This window comes from Pungitius pungitius, chromosome 11 (genome assembly GCF_949316345.1).
Source record: "Pungitius pungitius chromosome 11, fPunPun2.1, whole genome shotgun sequence".
NCBI classification, from domain to species: Eukaryota; Metazoa; Chordata; class Actinopteri; order Perciformes; family Gasterosteidae; genus Pungitius; species Pungitius pungitius.
Window position 1 is genome coordinate 5,298,082 of NC_084910.1, and position 18,357 is coordinate 5,316,438.

Sequence of the window (18,357 nt, forward strand, 5' to 3'; positions counted from 1 at the left end):
ACCTCCTCATGGAAAAACGCACAACAACTGTGGAAGAGAGAAAGAGACACAACTGCCTTCCTGTGATGACTACTTTGTGCATGCTGCCATCTGGGGGGCAAAGGGAGACAGCCCCATCGGCAGGAACAAGGAAACACTGAAAAGCCTCAAAAGGGAAACGTGTTTGTACAGAAATATGTATATTCATCTATATTACTGTGTATTTATATTCAAAATAAATAAATACTTATTTTACCTGAGGTGTGGTACGGGATTCTCAATCCCTACAAACATCCACAATTTAAGAACTATATTAAGTCTCAAACAAACTAAGAAGTCAATCAAGCTTGATAGAAATTATATTATGAAGACCAACAATATTTCTTAAATATATCAAATAAAAATGATGTAATGTATGATGTGTTATAAGTTTACAGCATCCAATCAATCTGCATGTTACCAAAAACGTTTTGTAATTTATATTCAGTTGGATTTTGCACCAGATATGCCTGATGTTTAGCCTACACCTCAAAGCAATGTACATTTTCTCAATATGCATTCATTATACACCACAGCACGTGGGCTCTTAAATACAAAGGTATTATACAGGTTGATTCTCGATTGCCTTTTCAAAAGAAAATGACTTCAAAATAACATGTGAGGGTATGTTGACAGAGCTCACAATCATTCTCAATTTCATTTACTGCAATTTATACGATTAAAATTTAACAAGAAACAACTACTGTTTCCAATTTTCACAGCATTATTTATATCTCAGGCAAAGACAAAGAAGCCGTGTGTCATTTTTCTATTCCTTTTTTCTTAATGAATACTCCTTTTGGACATTACAGCCCACCCGGCTGCAGCGTCGCCGTTAAAAGTGAGTAAATGACGTATACAACGGATGACACAACCCACCGTCCAGAGCCCGCTACCCTGAGCTCAAATGATGACCCATTTAATGTGTTGGTCCTCAGGGAAAGGAAAGAGGCGTCCAGAAGTCTCTGAATGGATGGAGATGAGGACGTGAAGTGAGGAGAGGTGATTCTATGTAAACACGTGGAGCATTTTCCATCACAAATTGCTTGATTATTTGAAAGAAGACCACTTAAATGATGTCCAAGAAGACGTGAGATGGTTATTGTTTGCTGTATTGAAAAAGTCACGGTGTAGTTTGTTGGAAAAAGTAATTCATAAGGAACTGCTCGTTCTGGCAATGTTTCAAGATGTTCTATTTAAAGGCAACTGTATTGCTTAACTGTGAACGTGGTGTAACTACAACACAGCCTTGACTTCTTGGCTCCAACTGAAAGGGGCCTGCGAAGGAGAAGGAGGAGACTTTGACTTGTTGTTTGACCTAGCATTAAATGAAAAAAAATGAAAAGTGTGTTGATAAAGGTCATTAAATGACCTTTACCACCAATACTATAACATTTTTGAAAAGACAGAAAACAGTCAAAAGTAAATAAAAATAATTATTGTATATCAAAAACGTCAACAAATGTGGAAAATAGTCATTCAAACGTTCTATGTCCTGACAGAACAAAAAAAGTGACAGTACAGTATGTAAAAAAACGGTTTACAAGTAAGTAGTTAAAAAGTCATACTATAGTAATAAATGATACCATGTTGAAAGAGACAATAAGACGGTATAATATGTCAAAAAATGTCTTGAAAAATCAAAGTATAGTATGCCGTAAAACGTAAACAGTAAAAAAAAGTTAATAATAGTAATAATAGTAAAATAACAGTCTTGCATATTTTATGACTTGGTATATAGTCATTTAAATGTCATTGAATAAGATGTCTTCAAAAAAAAGACAGGAACAAGTCCTAATATAGGGGTAAAAAGTCACAGCATGTCAAAAAGCGACATAATATAATTTTTCCAGGAAAGTCTTAAACGATTCATAGTGTAGTACAGCTGTATGTAATCTAATAAGAGAAATCTTGTTCCAGATTTTCCAAGATAATACAAAATGATTTGTGTGCGTGTGTGTGTGTGTGTGTGTGTGTGTGTGTGTGTGTGTGTGTGTGTGTGTGTGTGTGTGTGTGCGCCTCAGAGCAGTTGGCTCTACACATGAAACAGGTCATTGTGGGGCACAATGGGGCTCCATAGCAGCGCCGGGGATTACCGTCAGAATGCTGTGCGAGTGCTGGAAGGCCGGTACTTCATTTCTGTTTCCTCAGCCCTTTGCTCCTCTGTGCCGCCTCCCTCCCACTGCTCGCAATCTGGCTCACCCACCGCCACCTCCTCCCCGACAGAAGCTGGAGGCGACATGGCCCACCACCTCACCTTCCTGTACTTTGCGTACGGCAGCAACCTGCTGAAGGAGCGGCTCCAGCTCAAGAACCCATCTGCTCAGGTCCACTGCGTGGCCAGGCTGAAGGTACCACCGGATGTCAGGAGCACCGATGTCGTGTCATGAGCAGCACGTGCTTACACTTGTTCTCCCTTTCAGGACCACAGGTTGGTTTTTGGGAACCACAAAGGCCTCGCCAGTGAGCGGTGGCACGGGGGTGTGGCCACCGTGGAGCACAGCCCAGGGGACGAGGTGTGGGGTGTGGTGTGGAAGATGAGCACGTCTGACCTGGAGTCTCTGGACAGGTAAAGTTCTGTTAATGGCCTCCCCTGGATGGCCTTTCCTGTGATCTCTGACCTCTACCGCGGACGGCGTGTGTTCGCAGTCAGGAGAACGTGACGTTAGGTGCGTACAGCCCTGTTGATCTATCAGTGAAGACCAAAGAGCACGAGATCCACTGTCGTACCTACATAATGAACAGCTGTGTGTACGCCCCACCATCGCCTCAGTACCTGCAGGTAAGAGTCAGCCTCCTTGCATCCTTGCATCCTTGCATCCTTGCTCGTGGGCTCGGAGCCCTCACGTCTCATGGAGCAGGCGCTTTGTGGAGGCAGTATTCATCATTGCTGTGATTTTAGACGATAAAGCTACTGTTATTCTACTGTTTAATTGCATTCTGACGTATCTCCAAGTACCTCCTGCATTCTCTACTCTGTCAGTGGCCATTGCAACCGGAGGACTCAAGCACACGACGTGTGGAAACGGTGTCACAGATGGGTTTAGTTCGTACACGTGGTCAGGGATTGGCAAAGTTCGGTACACAGAAGTGGTGGAAGGCAAAGGTACAAATGGTCAGGCAGGAAGGAACATGTCAGCCAGAGCAATGGAAGCGGTCATTGATGTGTTTCAGCAATTAATCGCTATCAAACAGAGGATTAGACATATCAGCGAACACAACAGCCCTATAATAAATTAATCCTTTGTTGAGATTAAAAAACTAATAAACTAAGTTGAAGCTGATGTTATGACTCTATGGTCATTTCAGATCATGTGATTTGTGCATTAACTTTAACTACGCTCCAGTGTGGTGCTATGTTTTCAATCAGCTGCAGTGGGAATCACGACAGCATCTTCACATTTGGATTCAATCGATTGTTTTAATTGTTTAATGCTTGTGTTTTAACGCCAACCCATTTTTCTCTGCGAAGCATCTAGAATTAAAATCATTCTGCTCACAGCCCTCGTCATCCGACCGTAACCAACGGATCACAACATCCCGGACACACCTGCTTTAACAGAGCCGCCAGCTAGTACCAGAGTACCAGACTGTTCTTTTGCACATGTGAGAGCTCCAAACATGAGGCAAAGGCAGCGTGCAGAGAGGCACAGCGTCACTTTGTTGTCACAGCTTTGTCTTCTACAGAGTCGACTGTACTGATCCCTCTGTTATGCAGGGCCTGGTCACAACAACACTCTGCTTAGTACAGTTATTCTGAGCCAAAGCTTAGCAGATGATCCAGTTATGGCCTGGAAATCGTCTTTATTCATGTATGTATTGTCGGTGGTGATTAATTAATGTGCCTTTAATACAAGTTTAATACAAAAATAAGCATTTGAGCATTACTGACAGTATGCAGGTCCCATGGCTCTGAGTCCTCTGCACCGGTACTTTTAGCATTAAGATGTTTTATGAACATGGCTGAAAGTATCAGGTGACAGCCTCAAATCCTGAAAAGGGAAGCAGGCCTTAGATTTTCCGTGTTTCTAATCTCACTGAAGCTCTATGCAGGGGACGCTCCAGACACCCATGATGATGTGGGAGGGCATTTGCGAAAGTGCGGCTGTTATTGGTTGTGAGTAGAGATGTCTGTGACTTTAATCATGCACAACCGCTGCAGGTGATTATGATGGGAGCGGAGCAGAACGCTTTGCCGACGGACTACCAGGAGAAGCTGAGAGCTATCAAGACCAACGCGTTTGAGGGTCCTCTACCCATGATGGATGAATTGGAGCAAGCCGGAGGGAGAAGCAAAGAGAGGGCCAACCGACGCTCCGACGCCTGATACACAAGCAGGACCCGGGTCCACTTTGAGTACTAGAAAAGTCCACACTGCGTTCAACCTACTGCTGTATCAAGTTCACCCCAGCTAGCTGCTTGAGGCATTGATGGGTCTGTGGTCTGACTCCAGTTGCCTGTACAGAGGAATGTGATCGTCACATATCACCATAAGGAACAATAATACAGGTTCATTTATTCTTGGCTTCACCATTGTGCCTTTATGTTTTTGATGTGGATGATATATTCCAATGCTTGTTTATTGCTTATAACAACACTTTGAGTAATGAACAACTTAACTTAAACATTCCTTAAACGCCCACAACAGCATTTTTGTACCTCTATGGCAGGATAAGGCAGGTACAGTAACATCGCATAGTGGTCTCCTCTCTTACGTCTCACAATACCAAACTACAACAAAGGGACTGCTTTGTCGTTTCAAACCAAACAAATTGATACAAATGGATTCAGCTCAGGATGGAAGTTAACACACTTGATGACAGCTTCTTACATATTTTCCTTTGAAACAGTCAATGCTTGACTTTATTACCTGCTGGCATCCGTTCTGACCTTTGACCTTTTGAACATTTAAGAACAAAGTTTGGTCTCCATGGTGAAAGAGACCAAAATGCCACCTATTTTGCATTCAATGAGAAGAACAGGCACACCGGGTATCTGTTAAGGGTGTTATTTAAGCAATAAGGCAGGAGAGGCAGTACTTTATCATCCAATAATGTAACAGGGTGTCAAGGGTGTTGCTAGGCCCGACCCGCTCCATCTCATTCATTCACATCGCTCATGACGTCCACCTTAATTTGTCCGGTTGTGAAGGTTTCATCTACCCTTATTATAATTATTAATATTCCACCGAAGCTTCAGGTGGCCAGAACAACTTCTCTACTTGTGGAAGATAATCAGTGTTTCTGCAGTTTGGGATTGAGGTCGAGGAGGAGTGCCAAAGGACGACCTTCAAACGTTTCAGCCAAAAAATCTGAAAATGAATATGTGATTAAATGCACATTTCAGTGAGCACTTGATTAGGTCAAAAGGTCACCAGACAGCACAAGAAACCAGCACAATACTGAAGCTGTTCAAGGTCACGGAAACACCATTGACCTCCTTGAGCGTTGGGCCTTTTCAAATCCCCCCCCTGCTCTAAAGCAACCCTCTCCACAAGACCTCTCCTCCCCTCTTCGCCTCTCCGCCACCCAAGCAGAGCCGTGGCGGCTTCCAAACAAACAAACAAACAAACAAACAAACATAGCATCTGTATCCGGGGCAGAGGGGGGGGGGGGGGTCCTGTCTGTGGGGGACCAGGCAAAACAGATTCTTCTCTGTCGTGCAGCTGCAGCTGGCTTTCACAGCATCACAGGCCCCCGGCGGTGCCGAGGAGCAGAAGGCTCAGCGACCTGCGAGGTAGTCGACCTGGAAGACCGCTATTTGCAATTTGATTGTAATTATTACCCAAGCAGCCATGAGAGCGAGGCAAATCCGCCAATCATGTGTCCCCAACATGTGCCCCCGTATCCCGGATTGTTCTGGAGCTTTAGTAGTGTGCGGCCCGAGGGATTAACACAGTAGTGTACGACAGCGCGTCGCAAACAAGTGGGGGGGGAGTATTTCAGCACAAGAATGGAGCCGTGGCCGAGAAACGAATAGAGCTTGTCAGAGCAGCTGCTTTTTGCAACGAAAACACATCAAAAACACATGAACCCCCGCTTGGGTTGCCAGGACTAGTCTTGTTTATACTGTTGGCCTTGATCTGCCACCCGGTAAGCATTCTTGGTGATATAACTAAAGTTGTGTGACATAACTGGCTCAGGCGACCTAAGTGGTAACTCAGAGAGGGGCTGGAGCTGTGAAGTCCTAAAGGAGTAAGAATTCACTATGCCCCCCTTACATTTACAAGTTGTTTTACTTGGCATGTAACACACAAGTGATGCTTCATTCAGTTCTATCCATTCTTTCATGAACAAGAAGGGTGTGCTTTATCCACCACTACTTTAAACACTATGCAGGCTGGTTTTTCAACAGCTTAAGACCTTCTTTTTGTGTTATTTGGTGATTGACCTATTTATATTATATGGCATTCTTGGGATGATCTGCTCTGACATGATGATAGCTACTTTCTAAATGACTTGCAGTAAATCAAACCCAAATAACGATGGAAATGATTTACTCTTCCAAGAAAACGGAGCAGGAAGTTTGCTGCTCTTAAGTTATAACCTTTAGCTGACCTTTAGATGACCCTGATGTTTCACCACGAAATTCTACAACTATGCAAGCAGAGGTTAGGGAAAAATTTGAAGAAACAGCCTTTTGGGGGAATTCATCGTAGTAAAGAACTGGAAAACCTAATGCCTCCAACCACGTAATAAAAACACGACCATGCTCATGCATGTCCATCATCCTGATGGTCCGAGGATAGACTCTTATTCTCAATCTCCCTGTAAATGGATTACAGAAGGGTTCACCTGCCTTGTAACTGCCTTGTAATTGGCACATACGCATGTGTTTAGGGTTACGGATTTGAGCCAACTGTGTCCCAGAATCCAACAGATCTGCTGGCCCATGTTTTATGGTAGTGCCCGTAGCCTGGTTTTAGGACACAGAAAAATGGGCGGACTGGATGGAGAATGCCGTGTCCCGTTGAATTCGTGCACACTGATGTTTTGACAGAACCTCCACAGACGGTCATTGAGCGTTTCACATCATCCGTTCGTCTTGACAGGAAGCCATTCATGGTTTTCTTTCCTCATTTTCATAAAGCCTATCTACTTAAAGTTTTTATCTCACAAGGCATGAGCAAGTTGTTTTGATCGTCCTTCCTTATTGTTTGTGTTATCTTCTTTGTCTTTCCACATGCTTTATTGCAGTGTCATTTTGATTCTAGGGCCATTGCCTAAGACTTCTTTTATTGTATTTATTAATGATATTTTTTCTCGCTGCTTCTTAGTGTGTGTTTTACTTTCTTTTCGTCACTGTTACCGTCACTGTATGGTTGATCCAACTAATGATGGCATGGTAGCGGTCACCTGAATGACACCACACAGTAGGGGATGGCCTCTCATATTAGGATGGACCATTAATCCTCTAAGCCTAATAGAGAGGAAAAATGACGCCATTGCAGTTGTTGCGTGAGTGCATGAACAAAAAGAACAAAAAGAATTCTTGTCTTTGGCGTTACACCCTTCTATGGACCTGTAACCTTCCCAGAAAGGAACTCACACATAATATGTATCCTGGTTTATATTCGACCCGTTGTTTGTTATATCACACCTTAACTTTAAGATGGTTCACGTAGAATTTGTTATTTGATTAATTTTTAACAAATGGAGCATTGTTTGTCCTTGAATGGACGGATACAATAACACAACATTTTTTATTGGGACAACAGGTAATTTGGGAAAGCATAAGTAAAAAGCATTTTACTTCTGCCAGTTGTCAATAATGGAACCGGTCGGTTTACTGGTGGGTTAGTCTGTACAATCAAACATTCACCCGGGTTATCTTCCTTTTCGGGCCACCTCCCACACGTTGACAAGACACCCACAATGACCCACATTGTGAGTGGGTTGTCACAAATTAAAGTTACGTTTTATTTGACTGGGACATATTGAAACTTAATTCTTTATTATAGCATTAAAATAAGCCATCGGGTAGAATTGTTGTGCGACCACAGGACAGGACCACAACCCGAATAAGCTTTTACACTGATCTCGAGTCGTGAGAGGAGGAGTTATGTAAAAACCCAAACATCAGAACCCCCCCTCACCATCCCCCCCCCCCCTCCTCCTCCTCCACCTTACAATCCCCAGGAGCTGTTTATAAGAGCGGCGGCGCGCAGCTCCCACGCACACGCCGCGCACCGATCCACTTTGTTTTTATTGGCCCCTCCAGCCCCCTGCAGACACACACACACACACACACACACGCCGCTGTCCCCGCCACCTGTAGTCCGGACGCGTTCTCAGGACGCAGAAGATGGGGAAGGAAGCCAGACCCAACTGGGACAGCCCGGTCCAGTTCGTCCTGGCATGCGTGTCGTACGCGGTGGGACTGGGAAACGTGTGGCGGTTTCCGTACCTCTGTCAAATGCACGGTGGAGGTAAGTCACTGGCCCCGGGGGGGCAGAAAAGGTTTTTCTGGCGCTGAGTATCGCTTTATTCAGTGGTTTATTGACTGTGATGCGAGTCATACCATGTGCTTAGTCTCTGTATAATCAAAGGGTTCCACTGACTCATTGTGGATGACTTGTTGGGTCACAACCAGAATCAGTGGATGCAGCTTATCTCCAGACACTCTAGCTGCTGCTGTAGCTCCAGAGCAAACGGAAGACGGGCGCAATGTGATCAAAGATAAACACACAATTACAATTTCATTTGGGCTTTTATTCTTCTTCTATTGGAAGGGAACAGAAAAAAAATTGTTTTTCTGCTATTTTGATTTCTACTTTACAAATACTTTGTCAATGCATTAGCTGTGCAGTGCAGCAGCATTTCTTCCTGAAAGTATTACCACTATATAATGCAATTTTCCAACATCACCTGTACATGTATTTGTATGTATGTATTTCATTCTGGTCTAGCGGGTCCACTCCATCAGTTAAAGGTTGGATATTTTGCTGCATGTGATGATATTGTGCTCTGACGGGTCTTTTTCAAATGTGTCTTTGTGTCATCAAAGCAAATGTCATCACTCCTTTCCTATTGCTGCATTGACATTTCACCCAACCAAAGAGTACAAGCAACAGTTCAGTCGCTGTGCTTGGTTGTAGTGAAGTCATACAGAGAGAGAAAACACATGTACTGTATGTTACCACGGATACAGCCCGCAGCCCTCGTAGGTGACAAAAGCATCTATGTGTAACCCTTCTGTATGAATGAGAATGAAGAGTGCCCTTTGCAATGTTACTCCCTATGCCTCCTGTGGAGCGATTGGGATAAAACAGTAGCTTTAGGTAAGAATAAACAAAGGCGTTGCCAGATAGTCTTATCAGACAGGTTGTAAAGTGTTACTGTGTTATCATGGAAGAATTGGGACGTCTTTATTGGGTTCTAGTCTTGGGTTCTTGGGTTTAGATTTAAGGGAGACACTGTTAAAAGCCAACTAAATAATCTTTTTTTCTTTTACTAAGAATTACTACAGAATTATCTAAATAATGCTGTAGGGCCTTTTTTGTTTCAAGCTTTTGATTACATAATTCACATGAACTCAAAGCTAGAGGGAAGGTCCCAAATTGGGTTTCCTGCTGGTTCCTTTTTTTTTTAAAGACTTTTATCTGAATTCTTGAGTTATGGCCAAAAAAAATCTTTATGAGGTCAAAGAGACCGTAAGTGCACATTCGTGGTAAGAATGAAGAGATCTGCCCAGGACGCTCCTGAGATATCACTAGAATGGGACAGACATGAGATCACACTGACCTTTGACCTCTCAAAAACAAATTCTAATCTTGAGTTGGTGTTTTTACAAAAACTTGGATTTGAATTTGTTCAGGCATTCAGAGTCAGAGACTTCTCTTGACGTTCAGGCTTCTACTCACTACTTCTCTCTGTTTACTCCTTCAGGGGGCTTCTTGATTCCATATTTGATCATGCTGATTCTGGAGGGTATCCCCTTATTTTACTTGGAGCTTGCCATTGGTCAGAAGATGAGCTTGGGCAGCATCGGGGCGTGGAGCGCCATCAGCCCTTATTTGGGAGGAGTAGGTAAGTCCTGATTGCGCTGACGACTGTACCTCGATGCAGGTTTTGGGACGGAAACACTGCATCCAGGCACAGTGCTGATGGGGAGGATCCCTCGCCTGTCTGATGGAGAACAGCATGTTGGATTGGCAGTGGTGAGAAGCCAACACGTCGGACCCCTCTTTCTTAGTATAGAATAGACGCTAAGCTGGTGTTTATTTTGTCCCAGTCTTGTCAGTGTGAAATCAACACTCAGCAAAGTGTTAAAGCAACTTATGTTGCATTTTTAACACATGGTGTTTACATTATAGCCCAGGGAGCAATTCAAGGTTAGGAGTATTGCTCAGGGACACTTTGACATGGAACATGGAGCAACCAGGGTTTGAACCACCAATCTCGTGGTTCCCAGCGCAAAGTCACCAATCCATGCGCCATATTACATGGAGTTAATTCTGATACCAAGTACTGTGACACTGTACAATTACATTTCAATCCTTTCAAAGAGTTAGTTTGACTCTACTAAGTGTTGCAAATGAATCTGATCTTGACGCTGGATAACGACTCCAGCTCTTTCATACAATTGACTCTGTAGGAGTTTGCAGTGTGATTTTAACTCTGCACTTCAACACTTTGGCCCAACACTGTAAAATTAACTCTAAGGATTTTGCTTTGTAGTGCTTGTTCACACATGGTTAACTTAAGGGTTCATTAGTGCTTGTGTAAAAAGTGAAATGTGAAAAAATTGTTGTCCTTTGTCATGATTTGGTATTTTTCTTGTATGATTTTCTCGGTTTAGGTCTTGCTAGTGTTGTGACGTCCCTGTATCTGTGTCTCTATTACAACATCATCAATGCATGGAGTTTCTGGTACCTCTTTCATTCATTTCAAGTGAGCTGCCAATTAACAAACTGCTGTAAATTATGTCATTAGCCAATACCATACATACATAAACTTTTGGATCGTTTTTGGGCAGAGAGCTAACCTGCCGTTACTGTTCTCTTCTCTCTCCTATCTCAGTCAGTCCTGCCCTGGGCAGAGTGCCCCCTCAATACCAATAAGACAGGACCGTTAGAGGAGTGTGAGAAGGGGACACCCACCCAGTACTTCTTCTACAGGGAGACACTGAACATCTCTCCTTCGATTGAGGAGCATGGAGGCATTCATACAGGCCAGGCAATGTGCCTGGTGCTGGCCTGGGTGCTTACCTACCTGTTCATTGTCCGAGGAGTGAAGTCAACAGGAAAGGTAAGAGTCCTCTTAGTCCCTCCAATAGTGAATATTGCAAGAATAAACATGTTGTGCACGGTTCTGAACTACTAAGCCAATTGTGACTGAGAACCTTTGCGATAGAATTGGAAAGATGAATGACTGGGAATTCATCCAGTGATAAAAAACAAAACAAATTCATACTACACCAGATTGGGTCCTCGTCCCCTGCTAGACAGCCATAAAACCCAGAAAGAGCAAAGCTAACCACATGATAAAGTTGTCCAGAAAGCCTCTTCCTTTTCCAACATATTCGTTGAATTCTGACCCTAACTTTGATGTCTATCTCCATCTGTAGGTGGTGTATTTCACCGCCTTATTTCCGTATGTGGTCCTCTTCATTTACCTCATTCGGGGCTTCACTCTGCATGGGGCCCTCAACGGTGTGGCATACATGTTCACACCAAAGGTAAGGCCATGTTGGAGATTGGCTGATTGGCACGCCGATGTCACATGTGCAAGATGTTATCAAACAAAATGCTGTTCCTAGTTGTGAGATATGTATTCCCCGTGGATTTGTAAGTGTGTGTGGTTGCAGCTGACATGTGAATGTGCGTCTGTCTGCTTTGAGTTGGAACAGCTCGCCAACCCCACTACGTGGATCAACGCGGCCACTCAGATCTTCTTCTCTCTGGGCCTGGGTTTTGGGACGCTCATAGCGTTTGCCAGCTACAACCAGTACAACAACAATTTTGAGCGACAAGCCATCATTGTTTCCCTCATCAACTGTGGGACATCCATTTTTGCCAGCATCGTCACCTTCGCCATCTACGGGTTCAAGGCCACCGTCAACTACGAGAACTGCTTGGAGAGGTGTGTTGGGCGTAGTCTCACACCATTTTGTGGGGCACGACGTAGGGGCAACGTGTTAGCTAATAGCTAGTGTGAAATTAAATCCCGGACATCCATAGAATTATTAATAATCACTAAGATAATTCACGAAATGAATAAAAAACGGGCCACCACCCTAAAAAGGACTAATAACCAAACTAAACTCATAATTGATTTTCACTCATTAAGAGCAACGCAGTTTAGAAACATACACAATCTCTCGGAAATAACAACTCATGCTAATGTAACTTCTGCACAGACTCAGCCTTACTGTGCGTTGATGGGCTTTTCTGTGTTTCCTGGAGTCTCGTTTCACTCGGTGTCCACTCCGTCCTTTGTCCTTTGTCCTTTGTGGCGGGGATCATGAGGACTGTTGGGTTTCTCGGTGGCGCGAAAGCTGTTCGTGCTCTTGGAACACGCAAGATGTATCCAAGGGGGTAGAAGAAGTTTTCCTTCTTGGGGAGCTGCTTGGGCCGGAAGTGAGGACTGGAGGAGCCGGACCTCTCCGGAGCAGCTGGAACGTGGTTTGGGTTGGAGAGTCCGTCAAACCGACGTTTGCAGAGATCTCCCTCCATGAATCGGAGGCCTTATAGTCGGCCAATGACGGGTTGTATCAGTGGTCATATTTACGGATTTCTTCAGACAAAAGCTCTTCTCTTGTAAAAAAATCTTCCTTTTAAAAATGGTGGTATTGTGCTATGAAACCGGAAATGTGAGACTCCAGAAAGGATGTAGTTAGCAGACCAATCCCAGCCTTGGGAAAAGCACGAAAGAAGGAGTGAAAAAGCACGCAAGGGACTCTTGTGTGTGCGTGTCCTCGCGTGTCTCTGAAACCCCAGAACCATAAACTAGTGAGCTCACATTCCACAGCAGGGGGGCCCTGTGGTGTCTCAGGGCTGTTTCACCAAGAGAGGGAATTCACACCTTACTGCGAGGACACATTCCTTGCTGGGAGTTTCATGCATTTGGAAGTCAGCCTTGGTTTTATGCTACGGTGGGAGCCCAACAGGTGTGTGTTCACCTAACATGCATATGCCAGTTCACGCTTTAAACCGTGTGCATGTGTGTGCCTTAAAGTAATATGCAGATGTTGTGTGTGTGTGTGTACACGGTAGCTTGAGGTCCTGTAAAGTTTATTTTTCATTTTTATTTCTATTGATGCAATTGAAAAAGCACATTTTACTTTTAACGCGGATTCATTGTATGCCAGAGAGAAGGTTGTTCTGGAAGAGGTGTTAAAGATGTGGAGTGCGATGCTCATTTTGAGAGTGTATTCTGTGAAACAAATACCAAGCTGTCATCCAGCTGTCCCGATCAGCTGAGTGACCCCACTGTCTTCAGGCGGTCCAGGGATTCTGCTTCTCTGTGCTGTTGTGTAGATGTGTTGTGTGTGTGTGAATTCTGTCAACCAGTGAAAGGGGACGCTGAATCCGAATGCCTCCAAGGCTAATGGGAACCCATAATCCTTCATTCGGCCCCACTCCACTGGTCCATAACTGTTCCTTGTTGCCATGCAAGACCTTCAGAGTATTGAGCAGTGCTTGGAAAACTAATAGGATACTCCGTAAGGGTTTTGGCGGTGGACTTCCTTCCAAGGAGGTTACTCACAATAAACCCGCGGGAGGGGGTGAGTATTTAGTGACCCAACTCTTGTGCTCCTGCTGGGTCACCCGAGGGAAGAGGTCATTCTCTTCTTTTGAGCAGCTGCTGTGTTTATGTCCACAAAATCATTCCACAAATCCAAACGAGTTTGCTATGAAAGCCTGTCCCTGTCCCTCGCTCTCTCTCCTGTCTCACTGTGTCATTCTGCGTCTTTCTTCTTTCCCATTATGTCTTTCCTCTTTGGTTTTTGCCTGAGATCTACAGCGTTCTGGTCCAAAGCTCACAATGCAGGTGGAGGACATGTGCTAAGATCTCGCAGCCTTCTTTGTGCCGCCACTGACCCTGCGTGGAGTCCCTCTCTGAAGCCATCTATCAGTGTCTCAGTGCCTGTTTTAGTCAACGTCCGGCTCTCCGATGGCCAGCTGGAGGTTATTTGAGACGGCACTATTTTGTCTCACGATTGGAGGTTCTGGGCACTGTACGATGACTTTAATCCAGGATCTTCTCTTGATGGTCAACCAGCCGATCCCTAGACAGTGCATGCTCAGAACTGTAACAGCCTTTTTTTTCTCTTCCAGGACCCGTTTACTGCTGCTGAATACATTTGACCAAGCAGAGGACAGCATCAATATGGACAATGTCTTTGAGTGGATTGAGAGGCTGAACTCAACATTCCCAGAGCAGTTTGCTGGAATCGCTAACAGACTGGAAGGCTGCAACCTGGAGAAGGAACTCGACACTGTACGTACCCCTAACTCTGCTCCTGGGACTCACCGTGTTATTCAGCACAGCATTCCCATTCAGAGGGTCGGTCTTAACTGAAAGGATGTGTAAGACTTTCCTTCACTTCAAGTCATGCCACTGTACAATTGTCCCGTATATTGCATAGGTTTTCAATTTCAATGATCCTTTGAAAACATGTTGTGCTTATAGCAACATGTGTGTTTAAAAAACCCAACCGCTGTGATGGAAAGACTGGTATTGAATCCCAAATATGTTTTTCTCCTTTAAAACATTTAAATGTGCTCACTTGACCTTTGAATAATTCCTCTGCACCTGAAAAGTTAATAGCTCTGCAATTTTTAGAAAGAAGCGCAAACCATCCTACTAAGAAATTTCAAGGGCAAAATAAGTGTTTGTTTTCCTGTCTAAGTTACTTTATTTTGGTATGAAACAAGGGCAGAGTGAGATGCAACTAAGAGTATTGTATTATCCATATTGATCCCAATAGACCTCCTGGTATGAATGCAGTAAACCTGCAGTAGAAATATGTTTGTTTGGTCACTTGAAGGCGGCAGAAACCAAGTGTGAACACGGCAAATAACATGTCGCCTTTCTACAGGTTTCTACAGCCTGTAGTCCAACGTCATTCATTCATTTAATTAGTGTTTCTATCCACCTTACGATCGTACTGTTATTACCTTTTTTTGGCTCTATGTTTGGGGATGATTGTTTGCTGTTAAGCAGCTAGTGTGCAGCTAAAAACAGCTACAAGCAGCAAGAATTAATCCAATGGAACTATTTAACAAGCTCTGTAGAACCGGGAGGAGAAATTTCACCTGATAATTCCCTGTAGGTTCATCATCATTAGTAGGAGCAAACCCATTGTCACATTGTCTCACATTTGTACGGTATATAAATGGATCATAGCCCGTTTAACGTTTGAGGTTACGTTGATCATTTTATATTTGTTAAGGCTTTCATAAGGGCAAATAATTATTGCTACTGATTAACGATTATTCTATGATTACTTTGGCTACTGTATGCGTAGTGCATCAATTATATTAGGGAAAGAACAAGAATTGTTGGATACCTTCAAACTATTGGAAAATAGTGCAATCAATCAATAAATCAAACTAGGTGCACAATCAAGATCTGGAAACGGTGTAAAGGAAGAGGCAGAGACACTGATTGGTCCCAGTGGTCAAAATGTGATGCAGCCACGAGACCTGTGTGCTAACTAAAGACCGGAGGCAATGTGAATGTAGCAGCGATGTGTGATTCCAGTGGGAACCTGCTCTTCCCCCTCCTGTTTCAGGCGGTGGAGGGGACGGGTCTGGCCTTCATTGTGTACAGCGAGGCCATCAAGAACATGCCCGTGTCTCAGCTGTGGTCGGTGCTGTACTTCGTCATGCTCCTGCTGCTGGGGATGGGAAGCATGCTGGGCAACGTCACCGCCATCATCACCCCGCTGCGGGACTTCAAGTGTGTGTCCAAACTCAGCGACGAGTTGTTAAACGGTGAGACCCGGGTGGACCGAACATACCGCCGGGGTCCACCCCCTCGCGCCCGACTCAATACTCAATGTCAATATCAATATCGCCAAGTACTGCAATCATTTACTTAAGTTACAGTAGTAATACTACAGTACACTAAGAGTCCGTCTTGAGACTTGTGTAAAAGTAGAGTAATGAGAGCAGAATAGATCCAAAGTTACAAGGCACAATGAATACTATATATTCGTGGATTATATTCATGCATTCATCACTTTAATGTTGCAGCTGCATAGATCATTTATATCCTTCATCTGCAGTGTAGTTTGGGAGTTTTTCCAGCATCATTTTTGAGTTGATCATATTTTTTATTATCCCATGGTCACTTATACATAGCGATGTTATACTGAGTGGCGTGCTCCGCTTGCAGGTGTAGTGTGTGTCCTCTGCCTGCTGCTCGGCCTGGGCTTCACCACCACCTCGGGGAATTACTGGTTCACCATGTTCAACGACTACGGAGCCAACTTCTCCCTGCTCTTCATCGTCCTCGTCGAGGTCCTGGCCGTCAGTTACATCTATGGGATCAAAAGGTTTGTGCACGCCAGCACCAGCATGGTCAGATGTACGATCATTATGCTATTTGTGCGATCACTATCGTATACTCTGAGGAGAACGCACATTTGTGTGCCTTCAGTTCAGCTTTTGTGGCTGATTGTTTGGTGTGAATTTAATACGTTATCGAATCATTTTAGGTTTGAAAAAGATATTGAAGACATGCTGGGTCATCGTCCCAACTGGTACTGGAAGATCATGTGGGGGGGCGTCAGTCCCTTTCTCCTTATCGCCCTCTTCATCGTCTACATAGTCAACTACATCCGAGGAGGAACCCCCACCTACCAAGCATGGAACAAAGAGCTGGTGAGATGAGGCCTTCTCCCGCTCCTTTATTGGCTATATGAGAAAAAGGAGAACAGAAAGAACAAGCCATGCAGTAACGATGCTTGATAACATGTGACGTGTCGTTTCCATGTCCCGGTGGTGTCCTCAGGGCAAGTCAGTGGTGATGGAGTACCCCGTCTTCGCTCAGGTCTTCATCGGGCTCCTGCTGGTGTCGTCGATCAGCTGTATCCCCCTCACGGCTCTATACGTCTACTGCGAGAAGAGGAAAAATGGACGCCGCCTCAACACGGTGTCTACTTGACAAACCCCGGGGGGGGGAAAGACCTCCCGCCATCACCCGCCTTCGTAGACACTTCTATACTCACACGGCGCCCCCCCCCCTTTGGTGTTGGCTGTGTTTGTGAAGTTGAAGAAGAAACGGTGTAAGGCAAGAGGCAGAGACACTGATCATTTTGTGTTGAATATATTCCTGCACGGCTTCCATCAGTATTAAACTTCTGAGCCAGATTCCAATCAACACTTTAAAAGAGAAGTTCAAGTTGTATTTACATCAGATTGCAGTTTCTTTGATTGCCATTTGGTAACTTTTAGAACAAATGTAGTACAGTATAAAAAGTCATAATGTGATGAATGTCGGACGACACGTGGCTCACTCAGTGGGTTGTGTGTGTGTGTGTGTGTGTGACGGCTGACTGCAAAGATGTCTTAAAAATGTCTTCCTATTCAGCCACAGATATTACTGACCAAATGGAGCTAATTCACAGTCACATGAAGCTTGTTTGTAGCAATGCTCACTCCCAAACAAGTCCAGCAATAAGATTAAAGAATGTTCAGCCATTAGTAACCTTTGTAATCTTTATTAAAGTGAGTCAGTATTGTATAAGTAGGAAAGATTGGGCCCTTTATATAACTACAACCAAAGTAGCACCTGTTAGATTTAATAATAACCTGTTTTGTCAACTAATAATATTGTGTAGCAAGTTTTCTGGTGAACAGATTTATACACGTGCCACAAATGGCCTGTTTCTTTTGGACAAGTGGTCTTGAAAGGGCTGGAAATGCTATGATACCTTATCTTTAATGTGTGTTTAACACATACAGTCAAGCTTAAAGAAAGAGTTCTCTTGCACAGCCTCACACACATGAAATGTGTACATAGTGTAGATCATTGTGGCATCTAAAGGTCTAATGATTAAAATGTATGAATTTACTTTATTGTGTTACTGACTCAATTAGATGTTTGTACCAGTCTGTCATACACAAGGAAATAACACGTTTGATGTCAATTCAAATCAGAAGTTTCCATATTACATGTAATGAGTAGTATCCTAAACATGTTTATTTTGTCCTTAATTTTAATGTTTTTTTATTAAAGACAAATGTTTATATCAATAATACCATGTAGTGTGTGTGTGTATAATACAAGCATCACTGTATAGTGCCTTGAGTATTCATCCCCCCTTTGGATGTTTTTACCTTTTTAGACATGAAATCTTCATTGTGGTTTGGCTTTTGTGACAAGA

The 18,357-nt window shown here is 43.8% G+C and overlaps 2 protein-coding genes across 2 annotated transcripts; both read left to right on the forward strand.

The window, feature by feature from the left end:
- Positions 1-2,145: 2,145 nt before the first annotated feature.
- ggctb (gamma-glutamylcyclotransferase b) lies at positions 2,146-4,538 on the forward strand. The gene is made up of 4 exons (XM_037454226.2): positions 2,146-2,369; positions 2,442-2,587; positions 2,668-2,800; positions 4,181-4,538. The coding sequence occupies exons 1-4, from the start codon at positions 2,259-2,261 to the stop codon at positions 4,343-4,345; spliced, it is 555 nt and encodes a 184-aa protein (XP_037310123.1). The 5' UTR covers positions 2,146-2,258; the 3' UTR covers positions 4,346-4,538.
- Positions 4,539-8,178: 3,640 nt separating this feature from the next.
- Positions 8,179-18,229, forward strand: LOC119197678 (sodium- and chloride-dependent transporter XTRP3-like). Its single transcript, XM_037454197.2, has 11 exons — positions 8,179-8,446; positions 9,906-10,046; positions 10,819-10,910; positions 11,040-11,267; positions 11,587-11,697; positions 11,860-12,101; positions 14,300-14,462; positions 15,760-15,961; positions 16,365-16,524; positions 16,687-16,852; positions 16,983-18,229. Exons 1-11 carry the CDS (start codon positions 8,323-8,325, stop codon positions 17,133-17,135), a joined length of 1,782 nt encoding a protein of 593 aa, XP_037310094.2. The 5' UTR covers positions 8,179-8,322; the 3' UTR covers positions 17,136-18,229.
- Positions 18,230-18,357: the final 128 nt, after the last annotated feature.

What these genes read in the sequence shown, in the direction of transcription:
- LOC119197678 (XM_037454197.2), top strand. Translation starts at nt 8,323, where the DNA reads ATGGGGAAGGAAGCCAGACCCAACTGGGACAGCCCGGTCCAGTTCGTC. An exon ending in CAGCGACGAGTTGTTAAACG is followed by an intron (nt 15,962 to 16,364) that starts GTGAGACCCGGG and finishes CTCCGCTTGCAG; the next exon opens with GTGTAGTGTGTGTCCTCTGC. An exon ending in AAGCATGGAACAAAGAGCTG is followed by an intron (nt 16,853 to 16,982) that starts GTGAGATGAGGC and finishes TGGTGTCCTCAG; the next exon opens with GGCAAGTCAGTGGTGATGGA.
- ggctb (XM_037454226.2), top strand. Translation starts at nt 2,259, where the DNA reads ATGGCCCACCACCTCACCTTCCTGTACTTTGCGTACGGCAGCAACCTG. An exon ending in GACCTGGAGTCTCTGGACAG is followed by an intron (nt 2,588 to 2,667) that starts GTAAAGTTCTGT and finishes GTGTGTTCGCAG; the next exon opens with TCAGGAGAACGTGACGTTAG. An exon ending in CATCGCCTCAGTACCTGCAG is followed by an intron (nt 2,801 to 4,180) that starts GTAAGAGTCAGC and finishes CAACCGCTGCAG; the next exon opens with GTGATTATGATGGGAGCGGA.